The 26,888-nt window shown below is 50.0% G+C and overlaps 1 protein-coding gene across 1 annotated transcript in view; it reads left to right on the top strand.

Annotated features, from left to right (window-relative positions):
- LOC122934233 (BTB/POZ domain-containing protein 9-like) overlaps positions 1-26,381 on the top strand; it is a 76,661-nt gene extending 50,280 nt beyond the window's left edge. The window contains exons 5-9 of the mRNA XM_044289547.1: positions 6,709-6,818; positions 8,161-8,350; positions 19,394-19,501; positions 24,319-24,397; positions 24,878-26,381. Of these exons, the coding sequence (XP_044145482.1) occupies positions 6,709-6,818; positions 8,161-8,350; positions 19,394-19,501; positions 24,319-24,397; positions 24,878-25,030 (640 nt within the window). The 3' untranslated portion in view covers positions 25,031-26,381. The remainder of the gene's footprint in view (positions 1-6,708; positions 6,819-8,160; positions 8,351-19,393; positions 19,502-24,318; positions 24,398-24,877) is intronic.
- Positions 26,382-26,888: the final 507 nt, after the last annotated feature.

The following is a 26,888-nucleotide window of genomic DNA, read 5'->3' as shown; positions in this document are numbered from 1 at the left end:
CATGAACATGACCGTGTCCGTTGTATGGTCAGCAAATTGCGGATCCGCAAAACACAGATGTCTGCCATATGCATTCCGCATTTTGCTGAAATAAATGAGCAAAAATTTCAAAAATTCTGTTTCACTTTCTCATTATGAGGGATTCAGGGCAGAATGATAGGAAAGTGAGAGGGGCTAAAGACTTTCCAAATGCACTGCATGTGAGCGCAGCTCTGGAGTATAATACAGGATGTCACTCAGGATCAGTACAGGATAAGTAATGTATGTACACAGTGACTGCACCAGCAGAATAGTGAGTGCAGCTCTGGAGTATAATACAGGATGTTACTCAGGATCAGTACAGGATAAGTAATGTATGTACACAGTGACTCCACCAGCAGAATAGTGAGTGCAGCTCTGGAGCATAATACAGGATGTAACTCAGGATCAGTACAGGATAAGTAATGTATATACACAGTGACTGCACCAGCAGAATAGTGAGTGCAGCTCTGGAGTATAATACAGGATGTAACTCAGGATCAGTACAGGATAAGTAATGTATGCACACAGCGACTGCACCAGCAGAATAGTGAGTGCAGCTCTGGAGTATAATGCAGGATGTTACTCAGGATCAGTACAGGATAAGTAATGTATGTACACAGTGACTGCACCAGCAGAATAGTGAGTGCAGCTCTGGAGTATAATGCAGGATGTAACTCAGGATCAGTACAGGATAAGTAATGTATGTACACAGTGACTGCACCAGCAGAATAGTGAGTGCAGCTCTGGAGTATAATGCAGGATGTAACTCAGGATCAGTACAGGATAAGTAATGTATGTACACAGTGACTGCACCAGCAGAATAGTGAGTGCAGCTCTGGAGTATAATACAGGATGTAACTGAGGATCAGCACAGGATAAGTAATGTATGTACACAGTGACTGCACCAGCAGAATAGTGAGTGCAGCTCTGGAGTATAATACAGGATGTAACTCAGGATCAGTACAGGATAAGTAATGTATGTACACGGTGACTGCACCAGCAGAATAGTGAGTGCAGCTCTGGAGTATAATACAGGATGTAACTCAGGATCAGTACAGGATAAGTAATGTATGTACACAGTGACTGCACCAGCAGAATAGTGAGTGCAGCTCTGGAGTGTAATACAGGATGTAACTGTATAAGCAATGTATGTACACAGTGACTGCACCAGCAGAATAGTGAGTGCAGCTCTGGAGTATAATACAGGATGTAACTCAGGATCAGTACAGGATAAGTAATGTATGTGCACAGTCACTGCACCAGCAGAATAGTGAGTGCAGCTCTGGGGTATAATACAGGATGTAACTCAGGATATGTACAGGATAAGTAATGTATGTACACGGTGACTGCACCAGCAGAATAGTGAGTGCAGCTCTGGAGTATAATACAGGATGTAACTCAGGATCAGTACAGGATAAGTAATGTATGTACACAGTGACTGCACCAGCAGAATAGTGAGTGCAGCTCTGGAGTATAATACAGGATGTAACTCAGGATCAGTACAGGATAAGTAATGTATGTACACAGTGACTGCACCAGCAGAATAGTGAGTGCAGCTCTGGAGTATAACAGACTGGGGAGATTTTCATAGTAAGTCTGTTGATCTGTCAGGATGTATTTGGAGTGTGGGAGGACACTCCATGCAGAAGGTATAGTAAATATACTGTGTGATATACAGGACTACACATATTCACGTTGATCAGGGGGATGAGCTGCAGCTTGTGATGTGTTTGGAGCGGCTTGCTTTGCCTTTGAGCTGTGCGGCTCCTGCTGGGCACTGAGTTTGGTCGCGTCTTCGGTGAAGGACACATCTGTTTCCATTACGTGGCAGGACGTTGGCAGCGCTCGCCATTGGTCGGCTTTGGCCCTTGAAGCTGTCATTATCCGTCAGGAATCTTTTTGTGGAGTGGATGGCGACCGCTCTGTCATCTGTGTCCTGTAGATTCTGGTATCATTGGAAGGATGCGTCATGCGGTATGAAGCGTAATGGGCTCGGACGCACACTGGGCGCTGAATACGAAGCTGCCGCGAACAGTCACGTCGTAAGTGGCATTATTTACTGCGCAACTGATTTGTTTCCTGAACATTGTGGCTATGATTACAGTCATTATGGCGGGGGAGGGGCGGCGGTCAGTTCAGGGGCCCCCGGCCGTGTGAGTCCAGCAGTCACTGTAATGAAGCATTCAGATATTATCTGCGGCGCGAAAGTGTTTTCAGTGAGATATGCTTCATCCAAGATGTGCTCCGTACATGTGAACGTCCGCAGAAGAGTCCTGGGCGAGTCGGTGCAATGTGGCAGTGTTAGAGCCAGAGGTTGTCCTCAGCAGCGACGTGTTGTAGGGCACAGTTCATACTGCAGTGGAGGATGTACAGACCACCTCCTGCCCCAGTAGGGACAGCAGCCCTCCCTCCTCCTGCCCCAGTAGTGACGGCAGCCCTCCCTCCTCCCGCCCCAGTAGGGACAGCAGCCCTCCCTCCTCCCGCCCCAGTAGTGACGGCAGCCCTCCCTCCTCCTGCCCCAGTAGTGACGGCAGCCCTCCCTCCTCCTGCCCCAGTAGTGACGGCAGCCCTCCCTCCTCCTGCCCCAGTAGTGACGGCAGCCCTCCCTCCTCCTGCCCCAGTAGGGACGGCAGCCCTCCCTCCTCCTGCCCCAGTTGTGGCGGCAGCCCTCCCTCCCTCCTCCTGCCCCAGTGGTGGCGGCAGCCCTCCCTCCCTCCTCCTGCCCCAGTGGTGGCGGCAGCCCTCCCTCCCTCCTCCTGCCCCAGTGGTGGCGGCAGCCCTCCCTCCCTCCTCCTGCCCCAGTGGTGGCGGCAGCCCTCCCTCCCTCCTCCTGCCCCAGTGGTGGCGGCAGCCCTCCCTCCCTCCTCCCGCCCCAGTGGTGGCGGCAGCCCTCCCTCCCTCCTCCCGCCCCAGTGGTGGCGGCAGCCCGCCCTCCCTCCTGCTGCCCCAGTGGTGGCGGCAGCCCGCCCTCCCTCCTCCTGCCCCAGTGGTGGCGGCAGCCCGCCCTCCCTCCTCCTGCCCCAGTGGTGGCGGCAGCCCTCCCTCCCTCCTCCTGCCCCAGTGGTGGCGGCAGCCCTCCCTCCCTCCTCCTGCCCCAGTGGTGGCGGCAGCCCTCCCTCCCTCCTCCTGCCCCAGTGGTGGCGGCAGCCCTCCCTCCCTCCTCCTGCCCCAGTGGTGGCGGTAACCCTCCCTCCCTCCTCCTGCCCCAGTTTGTCATCCCCTCCGAGGGTCCTTCCTTCTTTCCGGGAGCCCTGGCATGTGTGATTTCTGTCCATTTCACTGTAAGTAAAAGGAATGATTAGAAATGAAGGTCTGATCTGTTACCGAGGGGATAATCCGGCGCACACACCGTTTATTATTCGCTCTTCCGTGGCTGGACAACAATGGGTGGCCGCCACAATCGGCCGTCTTCTTTACTGGTCTGTATTATCACGGGTCACCGACCGGCGCTGTACATGTCACTTGGTAATGGTAAGCATGCTAAGAGCGTCGGGCTGGCGAATCGTTACGTCACTGTGCAGGGCGATCGCCATTGTGGTCATATTTAGCATGGGGGGGGGGCACTTTACTGTAACATTGTGCACCGTTCAATAATAAATGTTTACACCGCTGCCTGGTGAAGTGCTAAAACACATCCCGGCCGAGGACGCCGCCTGCATTGCCTGCGCTGAATTATTGATGGCGGAGCTGCCGCCTGCTGTACCCGTTTGCTGCCACTTGATGGCGCTGTTGCTCCAGCGATCGCCTCTGTGCGGCACGTTTGCTGTAAATTCGCAGAGATTTTGTCGGTAAGATCTGTGAATATTATTGGATGAGGGGGGGGGGGGCGGCGGGATAGTCACTTATTCTAATTGTGGCGCAGACAGACGCTACGCCGTATTACTTCTCATTTTCACCTGTAATTCTCTCCATACCCTGCACAGTCTGGGGGGTCTGGGCTTACAGCTTAATTTTACATTTAGACTCAGTTTTTCAGAGAATTTCCTCCAAAAATCTAGAAATCCCCAGTAGCCTCCAGTCCTTGAATGGTCCTCTTGTGCCGAGCTGCCGCAGACTTCGTTCTCTGGAAAAGCTGGGTGGCAACCAGTGTGGCAGGTGGATCTGATGAGGGGTCACCCAGCTTTCCTAGACTTCTAAAATGCAGGATCAGGGTACTTTCACACTTGCGTTTTTCTTTTCCGGCATAGAGTTCCGTCACAGGGGCTCTATACCGGAAAATAACTGATCAGGCATATCCCCATGCATTCTGAATGGAGAGTAATCCGTTCAGTTTGCATCAGGATGTCTTCAGTTCAGTCGTTTTGACTGATCAGGCAAAAGAGAAAACCGTAGCATGCTACGGTTTTATCTCCGGCGAAAAAAACTGAAGACTTGCCTGAATGCCGGATCCGGCATTTTTTTCCATAGGAATGTATTAGTGCCGGATCCGTCCTTCCGGTCTGCACATGCGCAGACCTTTAAAAATGAAAAAAAAAACAAAAACAGATCCATTTTGCCTGATGACACCGGAAAAACGGATCCGTCCTTGCAATGCATTTTTCTGACTGATCAGGCATTTTTCTGACTGATCAGGATCCTGATCAGTCAGAAAAATGCCTGATCAGTCAGAAAAAATGACATCCGTTTGCATACAGTTTGCCTGATCAGGCAGTCAGTTCAGGCAACGGAACTGCCTGCCGGAATCAAACAACGCAAGTGTGAAAGTACCCTCAGATAGGGATGTCCTAATAATTCAGGACTCTGGGAAAGCTGAGTCCTACGTGATGGTCCTAAAAAACTGATCCGTCACTGAAAACAATGTAAGTCAATGGCGACAAATCCGTTTTTTTTTTTTATTTTTTTGTTTTTTTTTTGGGGGGGGGATCCTAAAAAACCCAGACCGGACTCCCATTAGGTTTTAGTGTATTTAGTGATGGATCTGTTTTTTTTTTTTTTTATGTCACACAACCGCATCATAACGGAAGGGAGGCCTCCTGATATGTAAAATCAATACCGATCCGTTTAATTCTGGAATTAACAACGCAAGTGTGAAAGTAGCCTTTCCAGACTGTATCAATGTATCGGTGCAGGAGCAGAAACAATCTAATACTGCATCCTTGGCAACAAAGTATCAGTCTGTAACTGGGCGGATGTATCATTGCGAGAGCTGGATGAGCGCTGCACCGCGGTCTTTACCGGCAGCCATCTTGCTTGTTACCCAGCTTTCCTGATGTGTAGTTGCTGGTCAGGACTCTAGGAAAGCTGGGTAACAGCCCTGGTGGAGGCTGCCTCAGCAGCAGCCATGTCCCTCGTCACCCAGCTTTCCCAGAAACGGATATGACGACAGGATAGCCCTTCTGACAGGGTGAGGTTTATTTCCTGGGGACAGGCACTGGGCCGGTGTTGGGGCGTGGACAGGTCGGTAATGACGACGCCGTCTTTCTATCCCGTTTATTCCTTCCCGCGTTGTCCAGCCATCTTGCGGCCGTCCAGTCACTTGTTCAAGGTTCCCGGCGCGCTGATATATGGCGGAGGTGAGCGTCTGCTCTGGATGAGATATGTCCGCGGCCTCAGCTCAGACTCCATAAATTGTCTATGGGGAAAGAAGGCTACCGAGAACGCAGAGGCGGTGACCGGTTTCGAAGACCCCCCACTACCTTACATGGGGTCATACTGACTGAGGGGCTAGAGCCGAGATGGGGGCGATAGAAGAGGGACATGAGACGGGGGCTGAATGAAGGGTGTGGGGGGAGGGGTACGTTTTCTGTACTGTCACTCTCCATCTGCACCTCATCCAGCGCTCCGTCCCCAGGGGTCACCTTCCTCTCGCACATTGAGGCGCCGTCCGGTCAATTGCTCTTCCTCCTCTTGTCTTTGTGTCCTGGTTTCATTTAAAGCTCCGTCTTGAGTTGATTAGAGGAGACGTGCGCAGGTGGAGCAGAGATGGGACAGCAGAGCGATGCCTTCCCTTCATCATCGGGTGAGCAAGGTGACCCTTTACTCATCTCGTGTTTACACCCCCCCCCCCCCCCCATCCGATCCGCTAAACTGAGCTCCTATAATGCATAGCTGGTATCGCCAGATGACGGCACGGAGCCCCGTGTAAGGCACTAAACCAGCAGGAAATTCAACCTGCAGAATTGTGAGTTTAGCTCTGGAGGCTGATGAAATACATAATTTCAGTTAATGTTATGAAATATCTCATACCCGGCCACATCCAAAGCTGCATTCAAAATTCTATTACTCCTGTTGCATACAAAGCTGTAAAATCCGTCCCGTGCTGCAGAAGCCTGCATTTCACTCCTGCCCCTACTATTCAGTCGCACTCCAATGTATTCTACTCCTGTTGCATATAAAGCTTTTAGCAAGGTTCACCCCTTTTCTGCAGAATGCCCCTAGGTTGTTTTCTCCTCAAGTCACAACCAGAGCTGTCTTTACTAGTTTGCAGAGGCCGGAGAACCTTGCATCTCCTTGATGTTGCCATTACGATGATTTACAGGCTGAGCCATCATTTACTGTAGTCACATCCAGAGCTGCATTCAGAAATCATGATGGTTTGCTGCCCCCTGCCGGTCCACTTGAAGCTCCCATCACTTAGAGGTAGCTCCTCAACCCCTCTGATTATGGTGGACGTAGGTAACAATGCAGCAGGTATTGTAAGGGTTAACGTGAGCACCATGTTCATTGTCGGGCCCCTGTGTCTTTCAGATATGTCCGGATCGTGGGGACCCACAACACCGTCAATAAAGTCTTCCACCTGGTGGCCTTCGAGTGCATGTTCACCCACAAGACCTTCACCCTGGAGCAAGGACTGATAGGTAAGAAATAGTCCTCCGATATATGGGTGGGGGGCTCCCATAATGCACAGCTCCACCTGCCCAGGGGGCTCCCATAGTGCACGGCTCCACCTTCCTGGGGGCTCCCATAGTGCACAGCTCCACCTGCCCAGGGGGCTCCCATAGTGCACAGCTCCACCTGCCCTGGGGGGCTCCCATAGTGCACAGCTCCACCTGCCCTGGGGGCTCCCGTAGTGCACGGCTCCACCTGCCCGGGGGGCTCCCGTAGTGCACGGCTCCACCTGCCCGGGGGGCTCCCGTAGTGCACGGCTCCACCTGCCCGGGGGGCTCCCGTAGTGCACGGCTCCACCTGCCCGGGGGCTCCCGTAGTGCACGGCTCCACCTGCCCGGGGGGCTCCCGTAGTGCACGGCTCCACCTGCCCGGGGGGCTCCCGTAGTGCACGGCTCCACCTGCCCGGGGGGCTCCCGTAGTGCACGGCTCCACCTGCCCGGGGGGCTCCCGTAGTGCACGGCTCCACCTGCCCGGGGGGCTCCCGTAGTGCTCGTCTCCACCTGCCCGGGGGGCTCCCGTAGTGCACGGCTCCACCTGCCCGGGGGGCTCCCGTAGTGCACGGCTCCATCTGCTCAGGGGGCTCCCACAATGGTAAAGCACAAGTTGGATTTCAGACTACATCCGTCTCCAATAGACAGTGCAGCTAAGCTGGAGTCACTGCTTGGCGCTGGCTGCGATGGAGCAGAGTTGCAGTGTAAAGAAAGGGGAAGAGGCAGCTGCAATCTGAGCTGCTCAGCAGAGAGGATACAGTTGGCAATGCTGTTAAGCTGGAGTCACTAACCTTTGCGCTAATGAAGCAGAGCTGCAGTGCAAAGCATGGGGAAAGGTCAGATCAGTTGGCCTCTTATCTAGCAGACTACAGATTGCTGTAAATCAGTCTATAGAGGAGTTTGCTCAGGTAAGTGTCCGATCTCTCCGGAGGAGTCCTGATTGCTCTGGACTATTGGGGAATTGTCATTTAAGCAGTTTCCAGTGTTTTCCTATTGCTCCTCATAGGTGGCTTGTACATTACGACCACTGCGAGTGATGGCGGTTTTTCATTTGCCGCCCCAGTAGCCCCGCCCCCTCATGTTGGGGAGTGCTGAGCGGCAGCGGATACTTCTTGGCCACGTATGTGACTCCTCTCAGCCTGATAAGAGCTGACACTTTGTTGCTGTGGGAATCTGGTTGCCATGGAGATAACGGCCACGAGTTGCTACATTGTAGAAATTGCAGTGTAGCGCTGAGTGCAGGGGGCGCTGTGTATCCCAGTAGTCCCCCCCCCCCCCCCCCATGATATAATGCACCCCTATATAATGTATTGTGTTACAGTCCCCGCAGAGAACGTCGCCACCATCGCAGAATGCGCCAGCGTGATCGAGGGCGTGAGCCGCAGCCGCAACGCTCTGCTGAACGGAGACACAAGGAATTACGACTGGGACTCGGGGTACACCTGTCACCAGCTGGGGAGCGGAGCCATCGTCGTCCAGCTGGCGCAGCCGTACATGATTGGCTCTATCAGGTGAGGGCTGCAGAGTATCGCACTGTGGTAATAAGAGGACTGCAGAACATCTCACCAATGTCTGCTGCTATACTAATAGGACTGCAGAACATCTCACCAATCTCTGCTGCTACAGTAATAGGACTGCAGAACATCTCACCACTATCTGCTGCTGTAATGGCAGCAATATGTGAACATGGTCTGCTATAGTAACAGGACTGCAGAACATCTCACTGTTGTCTGCTGCTATAGTAACAGGACTGCAGAACATTTCATTGGTGTCTGCTGCTATAGTAACAGGACTGCAGAACATCTCACTGGTGTCTGCTGCTATAGTAACAGGACTGCAGAACATCTCACTGGTGTCTGCTGCTATAGTAACAGGACTGCAGAACATCTCACTGTTGTCTGCTGCTATAGTAACAGGACTGCAGAACATTTCATTGGTGTCTGCTGATATAGTAACAGGACTGCAGAACATCTCACTGGTGTCTGCTGCTATAGTAACAGGACTGCAGAACATCTCACTGGTGTCTGCTGCTATAGTAACAGGACTGCAGAACATCTCACTGGTGTCTGCTGCTATAGTAACAGGACTGCAGAACATCTCACTGGTGTCTGCTGCTATAGTAACAGGACTGCAGAACATCTCACTGGTGTCTGCTGCTATAGTAACAGGACTGCAGAACATCTCACTGATGCCTGCTGCTATAGTAACAGGACTGCAGAACATCTCACTGGTGTCTGCTGCTATAGTAACAGGACTGCAGAACATCTCACTGATGCCTGCTGCTATAGTAACAGGACTGCAGAACATCTCACTGGTGTCTGCTGCTATAGTAACAGGACTGCAGAACATCTCACTGGTGTCTGCTGCTATAGTAACAGGACTGCAGAACATCTCACTGGTGTCTGCTGCTATAGTAACAGGACTGCAGAACATCTCACTGGTGTCTGCTGCTATAGTAACAGGACTGCAGAACATCTCACTGGTGTCTGCTGCTATAGTAACAGGACTGCAGAACATCTCACTGGTGTCTGCTGCTATAGTAACAGGACTGCAGAACATCTCACTGGTGCCTGCTGCTATAGTAACAGGACTGCAGAACATCTCACTGGTGCCTGCTGCTATAGTAACAGGACTGCAGAACATCTCACTGGTGCCTGCTGCTATAGTAACAGGACTGCAGAACATCTCACTGGTGTCTGCTGCTATAGTAACAGGACTGCAGAACATCTCACTGGTGTCTGCTGCTATAGTAACAGGACTGCAGAACATCTCACTGGTGTCTGCTGCTATAGTAACAGGACTGCAGAACATCTCACTGGTGTCTGCTGCTATAGTAACAGGACTGCAGAACATCTCACTGGTGTCTGCTGCTATAGTAACAGGACTGCAGAACATCTCACTGGTGTCTGCTGCTATAGTAACAGGACTGCAGAACATCTCACTGGTGTCTGCTGCTATAGTAACAGGACTGCAGAACTTCTCACAGGTGTCCTGGTGTCAGCACTGTGGGACTGGCTGTTACCTGAGGGACTGTTCACATGTAATGTACTTTTTGTGTAACGCTGGGGGGTTGGTAAAGCAGTGCGACAACCCGCGGGGCACAGAGAAAGCTGCTGGATCTAAGTAATGTGTAATATCCAGAGATCAGCGGCGCCGTGCGCTGGTGCTTCTCCTCTGCCACCTGCCCCCGCAGATGATTGCTCTTACTGCCCAGGTAGCGCTCTGTTCACACTTGTTGTGGCGGGAAATGCTCCCGCTGCGTACACCAATGTTCCATCTCCTCCTGTGTGCCCCGTGGATAAGAGAGCGGGGCATCGGCGGATCCCAGGAGAGCGCGGCATCCGGCCTCACGTAATATTGATATAATAACCGGCTCCGTAATCACAGCCGGTCATGTGACTCCCGCTCATCTGCTGCAGCTAGGGTCACCACCTTCCCAACAAAAAATACCAACAAAGTTAAGCCACACCCCAAAGGGGGTGTGGTTGTGGGGCGTGGCTTAATACAGGGTGTTGGCTATCATACTGTGGCTCCCAATAATATTAATGCCACCATTAGTGCCCCAAGTAATAGTAATGCCCCCATTAACGCCCCCCAGAATTAATACTGCCCCCATTAGTGCCCCCCAGAAGTAATACTGCCCCCATTAGTGCCCCCAGAATTAGTACTGCCCCCATTAGTGCCCCCCAGTAATAGCAATGGGCCCATTAGTGCCCTGCAATAAAAATGCTTCCAATAGTGCCCCCAGTAAGAATATTGCCCTATTAGTGCAACCCAGAATTAATTCCCCCATTAGTGCCCCCAGTTCAAATAATGCCCCCCCATTAGTGCCCCCAGTTCAAATAATGCCCCCCCATTAGTGCCCCCAGTTTGAATAATGCCCCCCCATTAGTGCCCCCAGTTTGAATAATGCCCCCCATTAGTGCCCCCGTTCGAATAATGCCCCCATTAGTGCCCCCAGTTAGAATAATGCCCCCATTATTGCCCCCTGTTAGAATAAAGCCCCATTAGTGCCCCCAGTTAGAATAATGCCCCCCCATTAGTGCCCCCAGTTAGAATAATGCCCCCCCATTAGTGCCCCCGGTTAGAATAATGCCCCCCCATTTGTGCCCCCGGTTAGAATAATGCCCCCATTTGTGCCCCCGGTTAGAATAATGCCCCCATTTGTGCCCCCGGTTAGAATAATGCCCCCATTAGTGCCCCCAGTTAGAATAATGCCCCCATTAGTGCCCCACTTAGAATAATAGAGCAATGAAAGTGCTAATTAGTAGCAGTCGTTGTAGGTAAATACCGGCAATGAAAAAAACACCGCCACCGGCCACTAAAATACCGGCCTTGCCGATGAGATAGCGGCCGGGTGGCGACCCTAGCTGCAGCGGCAATAACGGTTACGACTAGTGATGAGCGACACCATTTGTTCATAAATCGGCCTCCTTGAGCAGCGAGGGGTGCAGATCAAGACACCCCCCCATGGACAGGGCCTGACATCTCACTGTGCATGCGCTGCGCTCGTCCAGTGCGCCTCTAGCTCCGACATTTCTACACTCGCCTTTTCGGGGAGATTTAGTGCAGGACGTGTCCATTTTCCTCGGCTCTGCCGCCAACGACAATTTAGGAGTGCAGCTCACCGACATCAAACACTTAGAGGAAGCTTCTTCCCGGGATAAGTGGCCCCATAAACCGCGGTACAACTCAGCTCCACTGTGCGCGCCTCCCGGTGATAAAAGTGCGACTGTAATGAATGTAAATAGCGGGATTTATATCGCACTTGTACTTTATAACCTAGTGAAGTGGAACGTTCCCAGAGATAATAGCGGCGACGGCACAGCGCAGAGAGCGACCCCACCCCCCGGTCACGGTACAGCAGTGCCGACTGTGTCATTGAGCACAACTCAATAAAATATGGTTTGTTACATAGGACTGCAGGTGACATCTACTACATACAGTGATAACTCCCTGAGTATAGGTTATCTGTGCTGTTACATAGGACTGCTGGTGACCTCTACTACATAACCTATACTCAGGGAGTTATCACTGGGTTATCTGTGGTGTTACATAGGACTGCAGGTGACATCTACTACATAACCTATACTCAGGGAGTTATCACTGTGTTATCTGTGGTGTTACATAGGACTGCAGGTGACATCTACTACATTATCTGTACTCAGGGAGTTATCACTGTGTTATCTGTGGTGTTACATAGGACTGCAGGTGACATCTACTACATTATCTGTACTCAGGGAGTTATCACTGTGGTATCTGTGGTGTTACATAGGACTGCGGGTGCCCCTTTAGCTCTGCTACATCATGGGTCTACTGTTTGTTCTTCATCAGACGTCTACACATCAGGGTTCTGACTGGGGCAGAGCGAATCGACTTTGGATGAAACGTTCCAGTACTGTCCGGAGCAGGGGTTCTGTCCAGTATTAGAATGTACTGGTACCACTTGGAACCGAACCAGAGTTCGGAGCTCCTGCTAAGATGTTTCATCCGAAGTCGCTTCGCTCACCCCTGGTTCTGACTATTGAGCAGCGGGGGCGCGTCCGGATTCAGGTTTCTGCAGAACTAGAACGCGCTCCGAGGAGCAGCCGATTGTGGAGGAGACACATTTACATGCAGTGATCTCCTCCACAGTATGGGGAGCAGTGATCACTGTGTTTCCTCCCAGTCTCGGGGGGGTTTGCTGGGGGGAGGGGGTGTTCCCTTACATCCCTCTTTAGCCCCCCCATCCCCTCTGCAGTCTTTGTAATGGACTTGGTGGTCTCATTAGCCGGACCAGACGTGGCGGTGTAAATGCGGGGGCGCTCGGCTCCGTCCTGATGCATATGTAAAGGCTCTGCATGAATACATCCTGTCTGATTACATAACGGCCGCTGCCCTCCCACCTCCGCAGACGTGCTAATGAGGGGAGCCGCAGAGCAGTGTCCCCAGGGGCCACCGCCGACAGCCGGCAGGGGGGGTGGGATTCAGCTGCTTTATCTTTTATTGTCTTTGGTTTCGTTTCTCTAATTTGTATCTTATTATCTTTTATATCCTGTAAATTCCTATAATCCGCCATCAGTTCAGGGTCAGATTCTGTTTGTCCCAGATTATCGGACGTATAAAACATCAAACCTGCAGGAGCCGAAAAAATAATCTCTTATTAATAGAGGAATTATCTGAGAATATTGATGGGAGTAACGTGGGCGGAGCTGTGACAACCTCTAATAGCACTATAGCTGACTCCAGTAACATGGGCGGGGCTGTGACAACCTCTAATAGCACTATAGCTGACTCCAGTAACGTGGGCGGGGCTGTGACAACCTCTAATAGCACTATAGCTGACTCCAGTAACGTGGGCGGAGCTGTGACAACCTCTAATAGCACTATAGCTGACTCCAGTAACATGGGCGGAGCTGTGACAACCTCTAATGGCACTATAGCTGACTCCAGTAACATGGGCGGAGCTGTGACAACCCCTAATAGCACTATAGCTGACTCCAGTAACATGGGCGGAGCTGTGACAACCCCTAATAGCACTATAGCTGACTCCAGTAACATGGGCGGGGCTGTGACAACCTCTAATGGCACTATAGCTGACTCCAGTAACATGGGCGGGGCTGTGACAACCTCTAATAGCACTATAGCTGACTCCAGTAACATGGGCGGGGCTGTGACAACCTCTAATAGCACTATAGCGGACTCCAGTAACATGGGCGGGGCTGTGACAACCTCTAATAGCACTATAGCTGACTCCAGTAACATGGGCGGGGCTGTGACAACCTCTAATAGCACTATAGCTGACTCCAGTAACATGGGCGGGGCTGTGACAACCTCTAATAGCACTATAGCTGACTCCAGTAACATGGGCGGGGCTGTGACAACCTCTAATAGCACTATAGCTGACTCCAGTAACATGGGCGGAGCTGTGACAACCACTAATAGCACTATAGCGGACTCCAGTAACATGGGCGGAGCTGTGACAACCTCTAATAGCACTATAGCTGACTCCAGTAACATGGGCGGGGCTGTGACAACCTCTAATAGCACTATAGCTGACTCCAGTAACATGGGCGGAGCTGTGACAACCACTAATAGCACTATAGCGGACTCCAGTAACATGGGCGGAGCTGTGACAACCCCTAATAGCACTATAGCTGACTCCAGTAACATGGGCGGGGCTGTGACAACCTCTAATAGCACTATAGCTGACTCCAGTAACATGGGCGGAGCTGTGACAACCTCTAATAGCACTATAGCTGACTCCAGTAACATGGGCGGAGCTGTGACAACCTCTAATAGCACTATAGCTGACTCCAGTAACATGGGCGGAGCTGTGACAACCTCTAATAGCACTATAGCTGACTCCAGTAACATGGGCGGGGCTGTGACAACCTCTAATAGCACTATAGCTGACTCCAGTAACATGGGTGGAGCTGTGACAACCCCTAATGGCACTATAGCTGACTCCAGTAACATGGGCGGGGCTGTGACAACCTCTAATGGCACTATAGCTGACTCCAGTAACATGGGCGGGGCTGTGACAACCTCTAATGGCACTATAGCTGACTCCAGTAACATGGGCGGAGCTGTGACAACCTCTAATGGCACTATAGCTGACTCCAGTAACATGGGCGGGGCTGTGACAACCACTAATGGCACTATAGCTGACTCCAGTAACATGGGCGGAGCTGTGACAACCTCTAATGGCACTATAGCTGACTCCAGTAACATGGGCGGAGCTGTGACAACCTCTAATGGCACTATAGCTGACTCCAGTAACATGGACGGAGCTGTGACAACCTCTAATGGCACTATAGCTGACTCCAGTAACATGGGCGGAGCTGTGACAACCTCTAATGGCACTATAGCTGACTCCAGTAACATGGGCGGAGCTGTGACAACCTCTAATAGCACTATAGCTGACTCCAGTAACATGGGCGGGGCTGTGACAACCTCTAATAGCACTATAGCTGACTCCAGTAACATGGGCGGGGCTGTGACAACCTCTAATAGCACTATAGCTGACTCCAGTAACATGGGCGGGGCTGTGACAACCTCTAATAGCACTATAGCTGACTCCAGTAACATGGGCGGGGCTGTGACAACCACTAATAGCACTATAGCTGACTCCAGTAACATGGGCGGAGCTGTGACAACCTCTAATAGCACTATAGCTGACTCCAGTAACATGGGCGGGGCTGTGACAACCTCTAATAGCACTATAGCTGACTCCAGTAACATGGGCGGGGCTGTGACAACCTCTAATAGCACTATAGCTGACTCCAGTAACATGGGCGGGGCTGTGACAACCTCTAATAGCACTATAGCTGACTCCAGTAACATGGGCGGAGCTGTGACAACCCCTAATAGCACTATAGCTGACTCCAGTAACATGGGCGGAGCTGTGACAATAGCACTATAGCTGACTCCAGTAACATGGGCGGGGCTGTGACACCACTAATAGCACTATAGCTGACTCCAGTAACATGCGCGGGGCTGTGACAACCTCTAATAGCACTATAGCTGACTCCAGTAACATGGGCGGAGCTGTGACAACCTCTAATAGCACTATAGCTGACTCCAGTAACATGGGCGGGGCTGTGACAACCTCTAATAGCACTATAGCTGACTCCAGTAACATGGGCGGGGCTGTGACAACCTCTAATAGCACTATAGCTGACTCCAGTAACATGGGCGGGGCTGTGACAACCTCTAATAGCACTATAGCTGACTCCAGTAACATGGGCGGAGCTGTGACAACCCCTAATAGCACTATAGCTGACTCCAGTAACATGGGCGGAGCTGTGACAATAGCACTATAGCTGACTCCAGTAACATGGGCGGGGCTGTGACAACCACTAATAGCACTATAGCTGACTCCAGTAACATGGGCGGAGCTGTGACAACCTCTAATGGCACTATAGCTGACTCCAGTAACATGGGCGGAGCTGTGACAATAGCACTATAGCTGACTCCAGTAACATGGGCGGGGCTGTGACGACCACTAATAGCACTATAGCTGACTCCAGTAACATGGGCGGAGCTGTGACAACCTCTAATGGCACTATAGCTGACTCCAGTAACATGGGCGGGGCTGTGACAACCTCTAATAGCACTATAGCTGACTCCAGTAACATGGGCGGGGCTGTGACAACCACTAATAGCACTATAGCTGACTCCAGTAACATGGGCGGAGCTGTGACAACCTCTAATAGCACTATAGCTGACTCCAGTAACATGGGCGGGGCTGTGACAACCTCTAATAGCACTATAGCTGACTCCAGTAACATGGGCGGGGCTGTGACAACCTCTAATAGCACTATAGCTGACTCCAGTAACATGGGCGGAGCTGTGACAACCTCTAATAGCACTATAGCTGACTCCAGTAACATGGGCGGGGCTGTGACAACCTCTAATAGCACTATAGCTGACTCCAGTAACATGGGCGGGGCTGTGACAACCACTAATAGCACTATAGCTGACTCCAGTAACATGGGCGGAGCTGTGACAACCTCTAATAGCACTATAGCTGACTCCAGTAACATGGGCGGGGCTGTGACAACCTCTAATAGCACTATAGCTGACTCCAGTAACATGGGCGGGGCTGTGACAACCTCTAATAGCACTATAGCTGACTCCAGTAACATGGGCGGGGCTGTGACAACCTCTAATAGCACTATAGCTGACTCCAGTAACATGGGCGGGGCTGTGACAACCCCTAATAGCACTATAGCTGACTCCAGTAACATGGGCGGAGCTGTGACAACCCCTAATAGCACTATAGCTGACTCCAGTAACATGGGCGGAGCTGTGACAACCTCTAATAGCACTATAGCTGACTCCAGTAACATGGGCGGGGCTGTGACAACCACTAATAGCACTATAGCGGACTCCAGTAACATGGGCGGAGCTGTGACAACCTCTAATAGCACTATAGCTGACTCCAGTAACATGGGCGGAGCTGTGACAACCTCTAATAGCACTATAGCTGACTCCAGTAACATGGGCGGGGCTGTGACAACCTCTAATAGCACTATAGCTGACTCCAGTAACATGGGCGGAGCTGTCACAACCTCTAATAGCACTATAGCTGACTCCAGTGACATGGGCGGGGCTGTGACAACCTCTAATAGCACTATAGCTGACTCCAGTGACATGGGCGGAGCTGTGACAACCTCTAATAGCACTATAGCTGACTCCACTGACATGGGCGGGGCTGTGACAACCTCTAATAGCACTATAGCTGACTCCAGTAACGTGGGCGGGGCTGTGACAATAGCACTATAGCTGACTCCAGTTACATGGGCGGGGCTGTGACAACCACTCTCTTTACTGCTTATTAACCCTAACAACGTGGGCGTGGCTGTGACAACTCACAACATGGCAGCAGACCTCTTGCCGGCTCTGACCGCGTGCCCAACCTCTCACAATATAATCGTCATTCGATGCGCGGTTTATTCCTGAACGCGAGCGAGTTTGCGTCCGCTCGTGAATTCCCCGCAGACCCGCGCTGAATATATTGTTAAGGATTACAGATCGCGCGGCGGCACTTGGCCCTTCTGTCAGATGCGAGGTCGTGAATATTCATGGAGGTAACTGGCAGAATCTTGGCCGGGGCGACTCTTCCGGAGAATAAATTCACAGCATTCAACGGTTAAGTGCGTCGGTCCCCGCAGACCATCGCATCTCGACTTGTACACACAAAAACTACAGTAAACACGAAGATCGCCATCGCCCGTGCAGGTAACAGCGCGTCACAGTCGCAAGGCGGACGCGTCAAGTCAACTACGTCTTTGTGTTTAGAGAGACACATTTTGCATCTTCTTCCTCAATCCTGAGGAGGATCCAGGGTCGTGCGCCATTTTTTTGCAGCCATTAGATGGCATAAAGAAAACCGTATGGTTTTTCTATGCGCCATTTTTGCCTCCCATATATTTGTTGTTATTAGCGCCATTATTCCAGTGGCCCCTCGTGTCTACAGAGGAGTAGTGCAGAAACCACATAAGGAATCTCCTGATTTCTCGTCGGTATATGCGGAAATCCCCGGCCTCCATTGTTTGCCGCCCCCCCTTGTGCTGCCTTTAATGTGCGATCCGAGTCTGGACTGAACCATTTATAAAGTGGCTTTAATAGTACTTGGCAGCGATCCCGTCCGTGCGGCCAGACACGCAGCGTCCTTCTAATCATACGATGTGATGCTGCGTCCTCACTGCTTCTGAAGCCCAGCAGCACATTGTGCATCTGTCTATTTCTTCCCCTCCATTTGTTCCTTTGAAGACCAGAATCTAAAGCCGCCCGGTGGATCCGATGATCAAATAAATCCCACGGAGTAGAGTAATTAGCCGCATTGTCATTAACATATTATCCTGTGTTACCGCCACAAACTGTTGGAGTCATCCATAACCGGTGGATAGATGCGGTATGAGCAGCAGGTGCTGATATCAGAATAGAGGAACTGTCACTGGGTAGTGCATTGTTACAGATGGTCGCAGTGATGCGGGTGGTGGCGGTGTTACACTTAGTAGCAATGTTGCAAGTGGTGGAAATGCTACAGGTGGCAGAGGTGTTACAGGTGGCGGTGTTACAGCTGTGAGCAATGCTACAGGTGGTGGTAATGATACCAGTGGTGGAGGTGTTACAGGTGGCGGTGGAAATGCTACAGGTGGTGGCAGTGTTGCAGGTGGTGTTGGGAATGTTACGGGTTGTGGCAGTGTTACAGGTGGTGTTGGGAATGTTACGGGTAGTGGCGGTGTTACAGGTGGTGTTGGGAATGTTATGAATAGTGGCGGTGTTACAGGTGGTGGTAATGATGCGAGTGGTGGAGGTGTTACAGGTGGCGGTGGGAACGCTACAGGTAGTGGCGGTGTTGGGAATGTTATGGGTAGTGGCGGTGTTACAGGTGGTGTCGGGAATGTTACGGATGGTGAGGGTATTGTACAGGTAGTCGAGAACTTAACGATGGTGTTGGAAATATTATTGGTGGTGGCGGTGTTACAGGTGGTGTTGGAAATGTTACGGATGGTCGCAGTGTTAGGGGTGTGTTGGGATTGTTACGGATGGTCGCAGTGTTAGGGGTGTGTTGGGATTGTTACGGGTGTTACAGGTGGTGTTGGGAATGTTATAGGTGGTGAGAAGATTGTACAGGTGGTACAGATCTTACTGGTGGTGTTGGAAATATTATGGGTGTTGGGGGTGTTACAGGTGGTGTTGGGAATGTTACGGGTGGTGGAGGTGGTAAGGGTGGTATAGAGAATGTTACAGGTGATGTTGGGAATGTTACAGGTGGTGTTGGGCATGTAAGGCGGTAAGGGTGGTTGCGGGGTTACAGGTGATGCCATGCTGATTTAGCTCTGCCCGCTTCAGTCAGTGACGCCCTTCGGTGCCCGCCTTTAGTTGCTGTATCCGGTCCATGAGCCGTGAACAGCGCAGTGCCCTCTACCGCAAAGTCTTCATTGTGAAATCAAGTGCAATGTAACACAGGGATACAGCGATACAATGTAACATACCCCCCCTGATGTCTCCGTCCTTCAGACTGGTCTCTGACTAATCAGCCTTCATCTTTATTTCCATAGATTATTGCTGTGGGATTGCGACGACCGCAGTTACAGCTACTACATCGAGGTGTCTACAAACCAGCAGCAGTGGACCATGGTGGCCGATCACACAAAGGTTCCCTGCAGGTAAATGTGAACCAAGACAGTTCTGGGAAAAATAGTTTATTATTAGTATTTCTCTAATTAATAGAACATAATGAAATCCGTGTCTAAAACTCACTGCACCGAAAATTGTCCTGTGGGTGCAGTACCAACATTAAACTGCAGGTGTCACTATAGCCTTACAAAGGACAGGAACGTGCCCAGTTTGAGCATTCTGGGGGTCCCAGCTCTGGGGCACTGACGTCTCTGTAGACCGGGGACGTACTGTGACCCCCCCCATTTGCAGATTTAGAGCAGCCGCATTGAACTCATTGGTAATCGGTGGACAGTAAGAAGGATGGGAATACCCCTTTAAGTACAAGTCTGCCTCGTGCTCTGATTTCAGGGACTGATTAGATGAAAACTGACTGGTATTAGGCTCCTGTGCTATAGCACAAACAGTATGTATTTAGTTCGTAGTGGAGATCCCCTTTAAGCCTGCAGAGATTTTGAGATTTATGTTGTCTGATTAGGATTTGTGTTCCGCCCCGCGGTTGCGAAGAAATGGCGACCTTCTCTTATCTCAGGCGATCACATGTTGATTTTAGCGCTTTGTCTATATGCAACAGGGGAGGATTTTTTCATATTAGCCATTGCGCTGTCAGGTGACACGGTCGGCCTTTTCGCCTCTTACGGGTTTCACATGTGTCATGTACCTCTCATAGCTCTGAGCCCGCTTACCCAGACAGTACTTAGCCCTTATTAGACAGCGCCCCGGCTGATAAAGGTTACATCGGATGTGATGGATTCCAGCTCGTACCGCCATGATAGGGAAAAACCGCCTGTCAAACCGCGGGACGAGGCAGAGACTTGTTATCCCGCTCCCTGTCTTCATGTACTGTAACCAGCGCCTGTGTGAATGATGCACTCCCGGACGTCTCGTCCTGTCCTGCTTCATCCGCAGAAGCTGTCACGCCGTTTATTACCGTATCGCTACCTCCTTAATAGAAGCCAATTAGCGCCCCGCGCCAATGTCATTGTCATTCCTTTAAATGCCGAGCGGAGATTTACTTCTCGCCTTCACCTGTAATGACAATAAAGAAAGTCTCTCTTCTTTTTTCCTCTTCTTAAAGGGCAAACGCTTATGATAATTTTATATTTGGCGTCCTCGCTGTCTTCCGTCTCACGCTGTTGTCCGTTATAAAAACGAGCCGTCTGAGCTGTAAATAGCAAGAGGCGGGCGATAATTACACCCGACCGCTCAGCCGGCTAACCTTTCCTTTGTATCAAATAACATCCATTGTAGCGCGTTGTTCCGGAGAATAAATATCTGTCTGCAGGACGAGCCCGGGGTACGCAGCTCTAATGCCGCTCAGAGGTCTCGCCTCCAGCTTAGAAATGGCGTGAGCGTTAAGAACATATGCTATTCTTATGGGCATAGTGCGCCATTACCCTATCCCTCCCCCATACCGTGGGTAATAGAGGTCTGTATAGACTGGACACAATTGTAACAAACCCTCAGATGTGAGAAGTATTAGGTCTGTGCAGGATTTCAGCTTCTGAATGTAACCAGGAACTTTTCAGCTCACTGACAACAAGCAGAGATCTTGAAATTGGTGATGACCTCAAAAGGTAATGGAAGTGCACCCTGCAGACTCCTAGGCCGTGGCTTCAGAGCAGCAATTCTAGGTAAAATCATGGCATTACCACTGCGGACTTTGGTCATTGAGATCTCTACATGATTTATGGTAACGATAACTATATTCCACTGGCACCATTATCACTGCATGCAACGAGATGAGGCAGGAGACAGCGAGGACGACTACAATGCTCATCCTCTGCACATCCTGATCCAGGAGATAAAGGATTCCGAGCCAGAGATGCTGCATGAATCCTGCTGCTATATAAAGAATTTCTAATTATAAAGTTTAATTAAGTTCATTATTCTCTGCTGCAGATTAAATGAATATGAAACATTCCCAATTACATCTCACTGTACATTATAACTGCCTTACCCATCATGTGCTATACACCTGCAATATAGGTAATGAATCTGACTGCTATAATAATATGCAGTAACATATATATATATATATATATATATATATATATACTATAATACTGCTCCTATGTACAAGAATATAACTACTATAATACTGCTCCTATGTACAAGAATATAACTACTATAATACTGTCTCCTATGTACAAGAATATAACTACTATAATACTGCTCCTATATACAAGAATATAACTACTATAATACTGCCTCCTATGTACAAGAATATAACTACTATAATACTGCCCCCTATGTACAAGAATATTACTACTATAATACTGCCTCCTATGTACAAGAATATAACTACTATAATACTGCTCCTATGTACAAGAATATAACTACTATAATACTGTCTCCTATGTACAAGAATATAACTACTATAATACTGTCTCCTATGTACAGGAATATAACTACTATAATACTGCCTCCTATGTACAGGAATATAACTACTATAATACTGCTCCTATGTACAAGAATATAACTACTATAATACTGCCTCCTATGTACAAGAATATAACTACTATAATACTGCCCCCTATGTACAAGAATATAACTACTATAATACTGTCTCCTATGTACAGGAATATAACTACTATAATACTGCCTCCTATGTACAGGAATATAACTACTATAATACTGCTCCTATGTACAGGAATATAACTACTATAATACTGCTCCTATGTACAAGAATATAACTACTATAATACTGTCTCCTATGTACAAGAATATAACTACTATAATACTGTCTCCTATGTACAGGAATATAACTACTATAATACTGCCTCCTATGTACAGGAATATAACTACTATAATACTGCTCCTATGTACAAGAATATAACTACTATAATACTGCCTCCTATGTACAAGAATATAACTACTATAATACTGCCCCCTATGTACAAGAATATAACTACTATAATACTGTCTCCTATGTACAGGAATATAACTACTATAATACTGCCTCCTATGTACAGGAATATAACTACTATAATACTGCTCCTATGTACAGGAATATAACTACTATAATACTGCTCCTATGTACAGGAATATAACTACTATAATACTGCTCCTATGTACAGGAATATAACTACTATAATACTGCCTCCTATGTACAAGAATATAACTGCTATAATACTGCTCCTATGTACAAGAATATAACTACTATAATACTGCCTCCTATGTACAAGAATATAACTACTATAATACTGCTCCTATGTACAAGAATATAACTACTATAATACTGCCTCCTATGTACAAGAATATAACTACTATAATACTGCCTCCTATGTACAAGAATATAACTACTATAATACTGCCTCCTATGTACAAGAATATAACTACTATAATACTGCCTCCTATGTACAGGAATATAACTACTATAATACTGCCCCATGTTGATGTGTATACGGCTGTGATGCTGGTTTTCCCACGCAGTCTTGTATTTTTCACGTTAATCAGCAGTTACACGTAGCGGTGGATTTTCAGGCTATTGTGCAGGGACGGTGTTTGGATTGCGGCTCATTGTGTGCTTGCTGTCCGGTCTGGCAGTGTTTTGTGCTCTTGTCTTTGTGAGTGTCAGGTGCGAGCAGTGAATGTGTCCTGGGTGACAGTATAATGGCGGTGGATATTGAGCCTGTGTTCCCTGCTTTATATTGAATATGAGGTTTCTTTGCATTTCGTTGCTCACGGCTCATTGTCTGCAAATCTCTTTTCAGGGATAGAATAGAGGAGCAGTGAGCGTGTCCTCTCAGCCACCGCCTGCGCCTCATAGTCTCTACTGCTGCTGTTCTGTCCACCCTCTCAAACATTCTGAAGTTGAAACTTTGGTACAGGGTAACGACGCTGACGCTTGGGGAACAGGGTAACGACGCTGACGCTTGGGGTACAGGGTAACGACGCTGACGCTTGGGGTACAGGGTAACGACGCTGACGCTTGGGGTACAGGGTAACGACGCTGACGCTTGGGGTACAGGGTAACGACGCTGACGCTTGGGGTACAGGGTAACGACGCTGACGCTTGGGGTACAGGGTAACGACGCTGACGCTTGGCGTACAGGGTGACTGACGCTTGGGGTACAGGGTGGCGCCGCCGGCGCTTGGGGTACAGGGTGGCGCCGCTGGGGGTAATACTTTACTTTCCGTCCCTGTAGAATGAGGTCAGCCTCTTAATGTGTGGATTGTTTCTAGTGTAATCTGCTGCAGGACTCGCAGGGTTAACGTTTACTGGTTTCATCCTTAGCTTCTCTGGAGATAAGCGGCACATTCGGGTCTGAATGCCGCTCCTCTCATTTTGGGGGTCGCTCCTGCTGCCTGTTCATGGGGAGATGTTAAGGGTCCCTTCATGTATAAGTAAAAATCTGCAACTTTGTAGCGGATATTTTCTAACATTCTACTTTCAGGATCTCTGCTTGCTGTCAGTGAGTGTGACCATTCTATCAAATCCATGTATAAAGTTGGATGATTTGTACTCCAGTCACACCTGAAGCTGCAGTCACAGCCAGCTATCAGGAGCAATCTTTTACTCTGTAGCTTCAGCTCCAGTCCCTGACAGGTTGTGGGGTGAACATTTTATTGTACAGACACTGATCCAGCAGGGGGCGGCAGTGGGGCATGTGCTCGGTTTACTTCATGGTGATTGCAGCTCTGGTCGTTACTGGAGCAGAAACAGTTTTTCATGTAGAACGCTGTGTAATTTAAAGGTGAAGTTGTTCTTTGTTCCTCTGTGCTTTAGCTGTGAATGGAGTATAACCCTTACTCCTCTGCATGCATCGGCATTAACCCTTCTTCTGCTGCCTTTGTTTTCCAGGTCGTGGCAGACAATCACTTTTGACCGACAAGCGACGTGTTTCATCAGGATCGTAGGGACCCACAACACGGCAAACGAGGTGAGACCGCCGGACCCCCTCAGCCACTCATCCTGAGAGGGTTCCTTGTCTGTAGTCACACGCAGAGCTGACGCCTCACTTCTGTCCTGATCCTCTAGTCACATCTAGAGCTGCATGGACAATTCAACAGATTGGCTGTATACCCCGCAGTGTGACCGTAGACATTCAGGGGTGTGGGAAAGCTGGGTGGCCGTATATGTTCAATACACAGGGGGCTCACCCAGCTTTCCCAGGATCCTGACGGCCGGCGGCCATATTGCTTGTCACCCAGCTTTCCCAGGGTCCCGATCCGCCTATATGGTCATGGGTATCTGGTAATATACCCATCACTCCTGTATCTGTCGCGCTATAGGACTAGAGCCGAACCCTGGCGCAGTCCTAACGGTAGCCCCTATTGGATGCCACTCGGCTTTCCCAGACGCAGATACAGACCGGCTTTCTGAGTTGATGCCGTGATTTAACCCTTTCTTTTCTTTCCAGGTTTTCCACTGTGTTCACTTTGAGTGTCCGGCGCAGACAATCGGCCACAAGGAGGAGAGCGTCAAGGAGGGCTCGTCCAGCGAGCAGGTGGCATCCATAACCCTGCGGGTGACCAGCGCCAACTCGGGGGGCGAGCGCAGCCAGGCGCACTGAGGCTGCGGCCGGACATTTGTAATCTCGTCGTCTCCGAGGACGCCGACCTCCGATGAATCCTCACTGGAGGGAAAATTGCTGCTCACTCTTCATCAAGACGTTTATTAGCGCCCCCGCCCGGCCGGTAATTGAGCAGATTGCTGCTGAGACCCGTGCGCTGTCGGCAGCGCGCACCGCCGCTAATTGAGGGATGTATTGGCTTCCGGACTAATTTCTCCTTATTGATTATTTCTTTCCTTTGCCCCCCCCCCCCGTGTTTTCGTACATCAGCTCGTCACATGTCACCGTCACCGTGCACTGAACACAAACCGCCCACGAAGATCACTTAAAGAGCTCAATCCCGTCTCCGAGCGGATAAACCGGTGGCGTTCATACCGCCATCTTGACGTAGACTGACCCGGGATACTGGGACTGATTTTGCACTAAACTCTGAATGGCTGCGCAGCAGAGACGAGCAGGTGGCGACCTCGTCCTCCTACTGGAGCGGACTCTACTCAGAGAACAGTCACACTAATATAAGTTATGTTCGGCTACATCCTCATCCAGCTTTCCCAGAACCCTGAGCGGCACGGGTCACCCTTTTTTGGAAAGCAACTTCCGCTTGTTCTTTTCTGATGTGTTGAGTTGTTGCCCCTTCCCTCTTGACCTAAATGTAATCCCAACCCTGACAATCAGCAGTGATTACCATAGCGGTTCATGAACCAGGAAGCCCAGGATGAGCACAGCTACAGCTCCTTCCGAAAAGAAAGTGCATTAAAGCACTTAATTGAGGAAAGTAACAGGAGAGGCCTGGGGTGTACTGTTCATGAATCGGGAGGCTCAGGGTGAGCTGCACCTCCCTCTGCATTGTGAGGCATTATGGGTGTGCACAGGACAGATCTGGTATCCTGAGAGCTTACCAGGAGGCTCAGGATGAACAGAGCTACAGATCCTTTCTAATAATGAGCGTGCTGTGGTGCCAAGTACATGTGACAGGCGGAAGAAGAGACCTGGCATTCAGTTCATGAACCAGGAGGCGCAGGATGAACAGTGCTACAGGTGGAACTTACTAATAAGGGGCATGCTGTGGTGCCAAGGACATGTGAGAGGCGGAAGAAGAGACCTTTCATTCAGTTCATGAACCAGGAGGCGCAGGATGAACAGTGGTTCGACGGAGCATGGGATTGGTTGAAGACAAGTGAATGTAAATGGTTCATCATCAGTGACAACGCTACATCTGGGGCCCCTTTGTTAGGGCCCCGGGTGGGTTTCTTTTTGTATACAGCAGACGCTTTGTGTTACTTGGCGGTTGTATATGATGTAAGTTATATTGTGTACCTTGTGTTACATTATAAAGAAAAGTTTATACGTCGTGTCTCCCGATCCTCGTACACAGAGAATACAGGAGCGCGGTGCGGGGTCCGGCACGGTCACTGCTGGGGGCCCTCAGGTGATTGTTCAGGGCGAGGCCCCCATGCTGATTCCCCCCGATCCTGGATGAGGAGAGACATCACTGCAATCAGAGTCCAGAGCCGGTCTGCGCTCGTCAGTCCAGACATCGGTTATACCGCCACATACTCCAGACCTCCCAGCAGCATCTCATGTGCTTCATACCCTGTCACACGTGTGTCATACACCATCCCAGGTCTAGTAGGTATTACATGGGGTGTTATGTGTCATACATGATCTTCTAATAGGGAATACACAGCCTCTTATGTGATTCATGCCTTATCATACATGTGCCATACATCTTCTAATGTGATTAATATGTTACTATACATCGTCATACCTCGTCACACACGTGTCATACATCGTCATACCTCGTCACACACGTGTCATACATCCTCATACCTCGTCACACACGTGTCTCACATCCTCA

Source organism: Bufo gargarizans, chromosome 4 (genome assembly GCF_014858855.1).
Source record: "Bufo gargarizans isolate SCDJY-AF-19 chromosome 4, ASM1485885v1, whole genome shotgun sequence".
In the NCBI taxonomy this organism is placed as follows: domain Eukaryota; kingdom Metazoa; phylum Chordata; class Amphibia; order Anura; family Bufonidae; genus Bufo; species Bufo gargarizans.
This window is presented reverse-complemented; position numbering and strand designations above follow the sequence as displayed.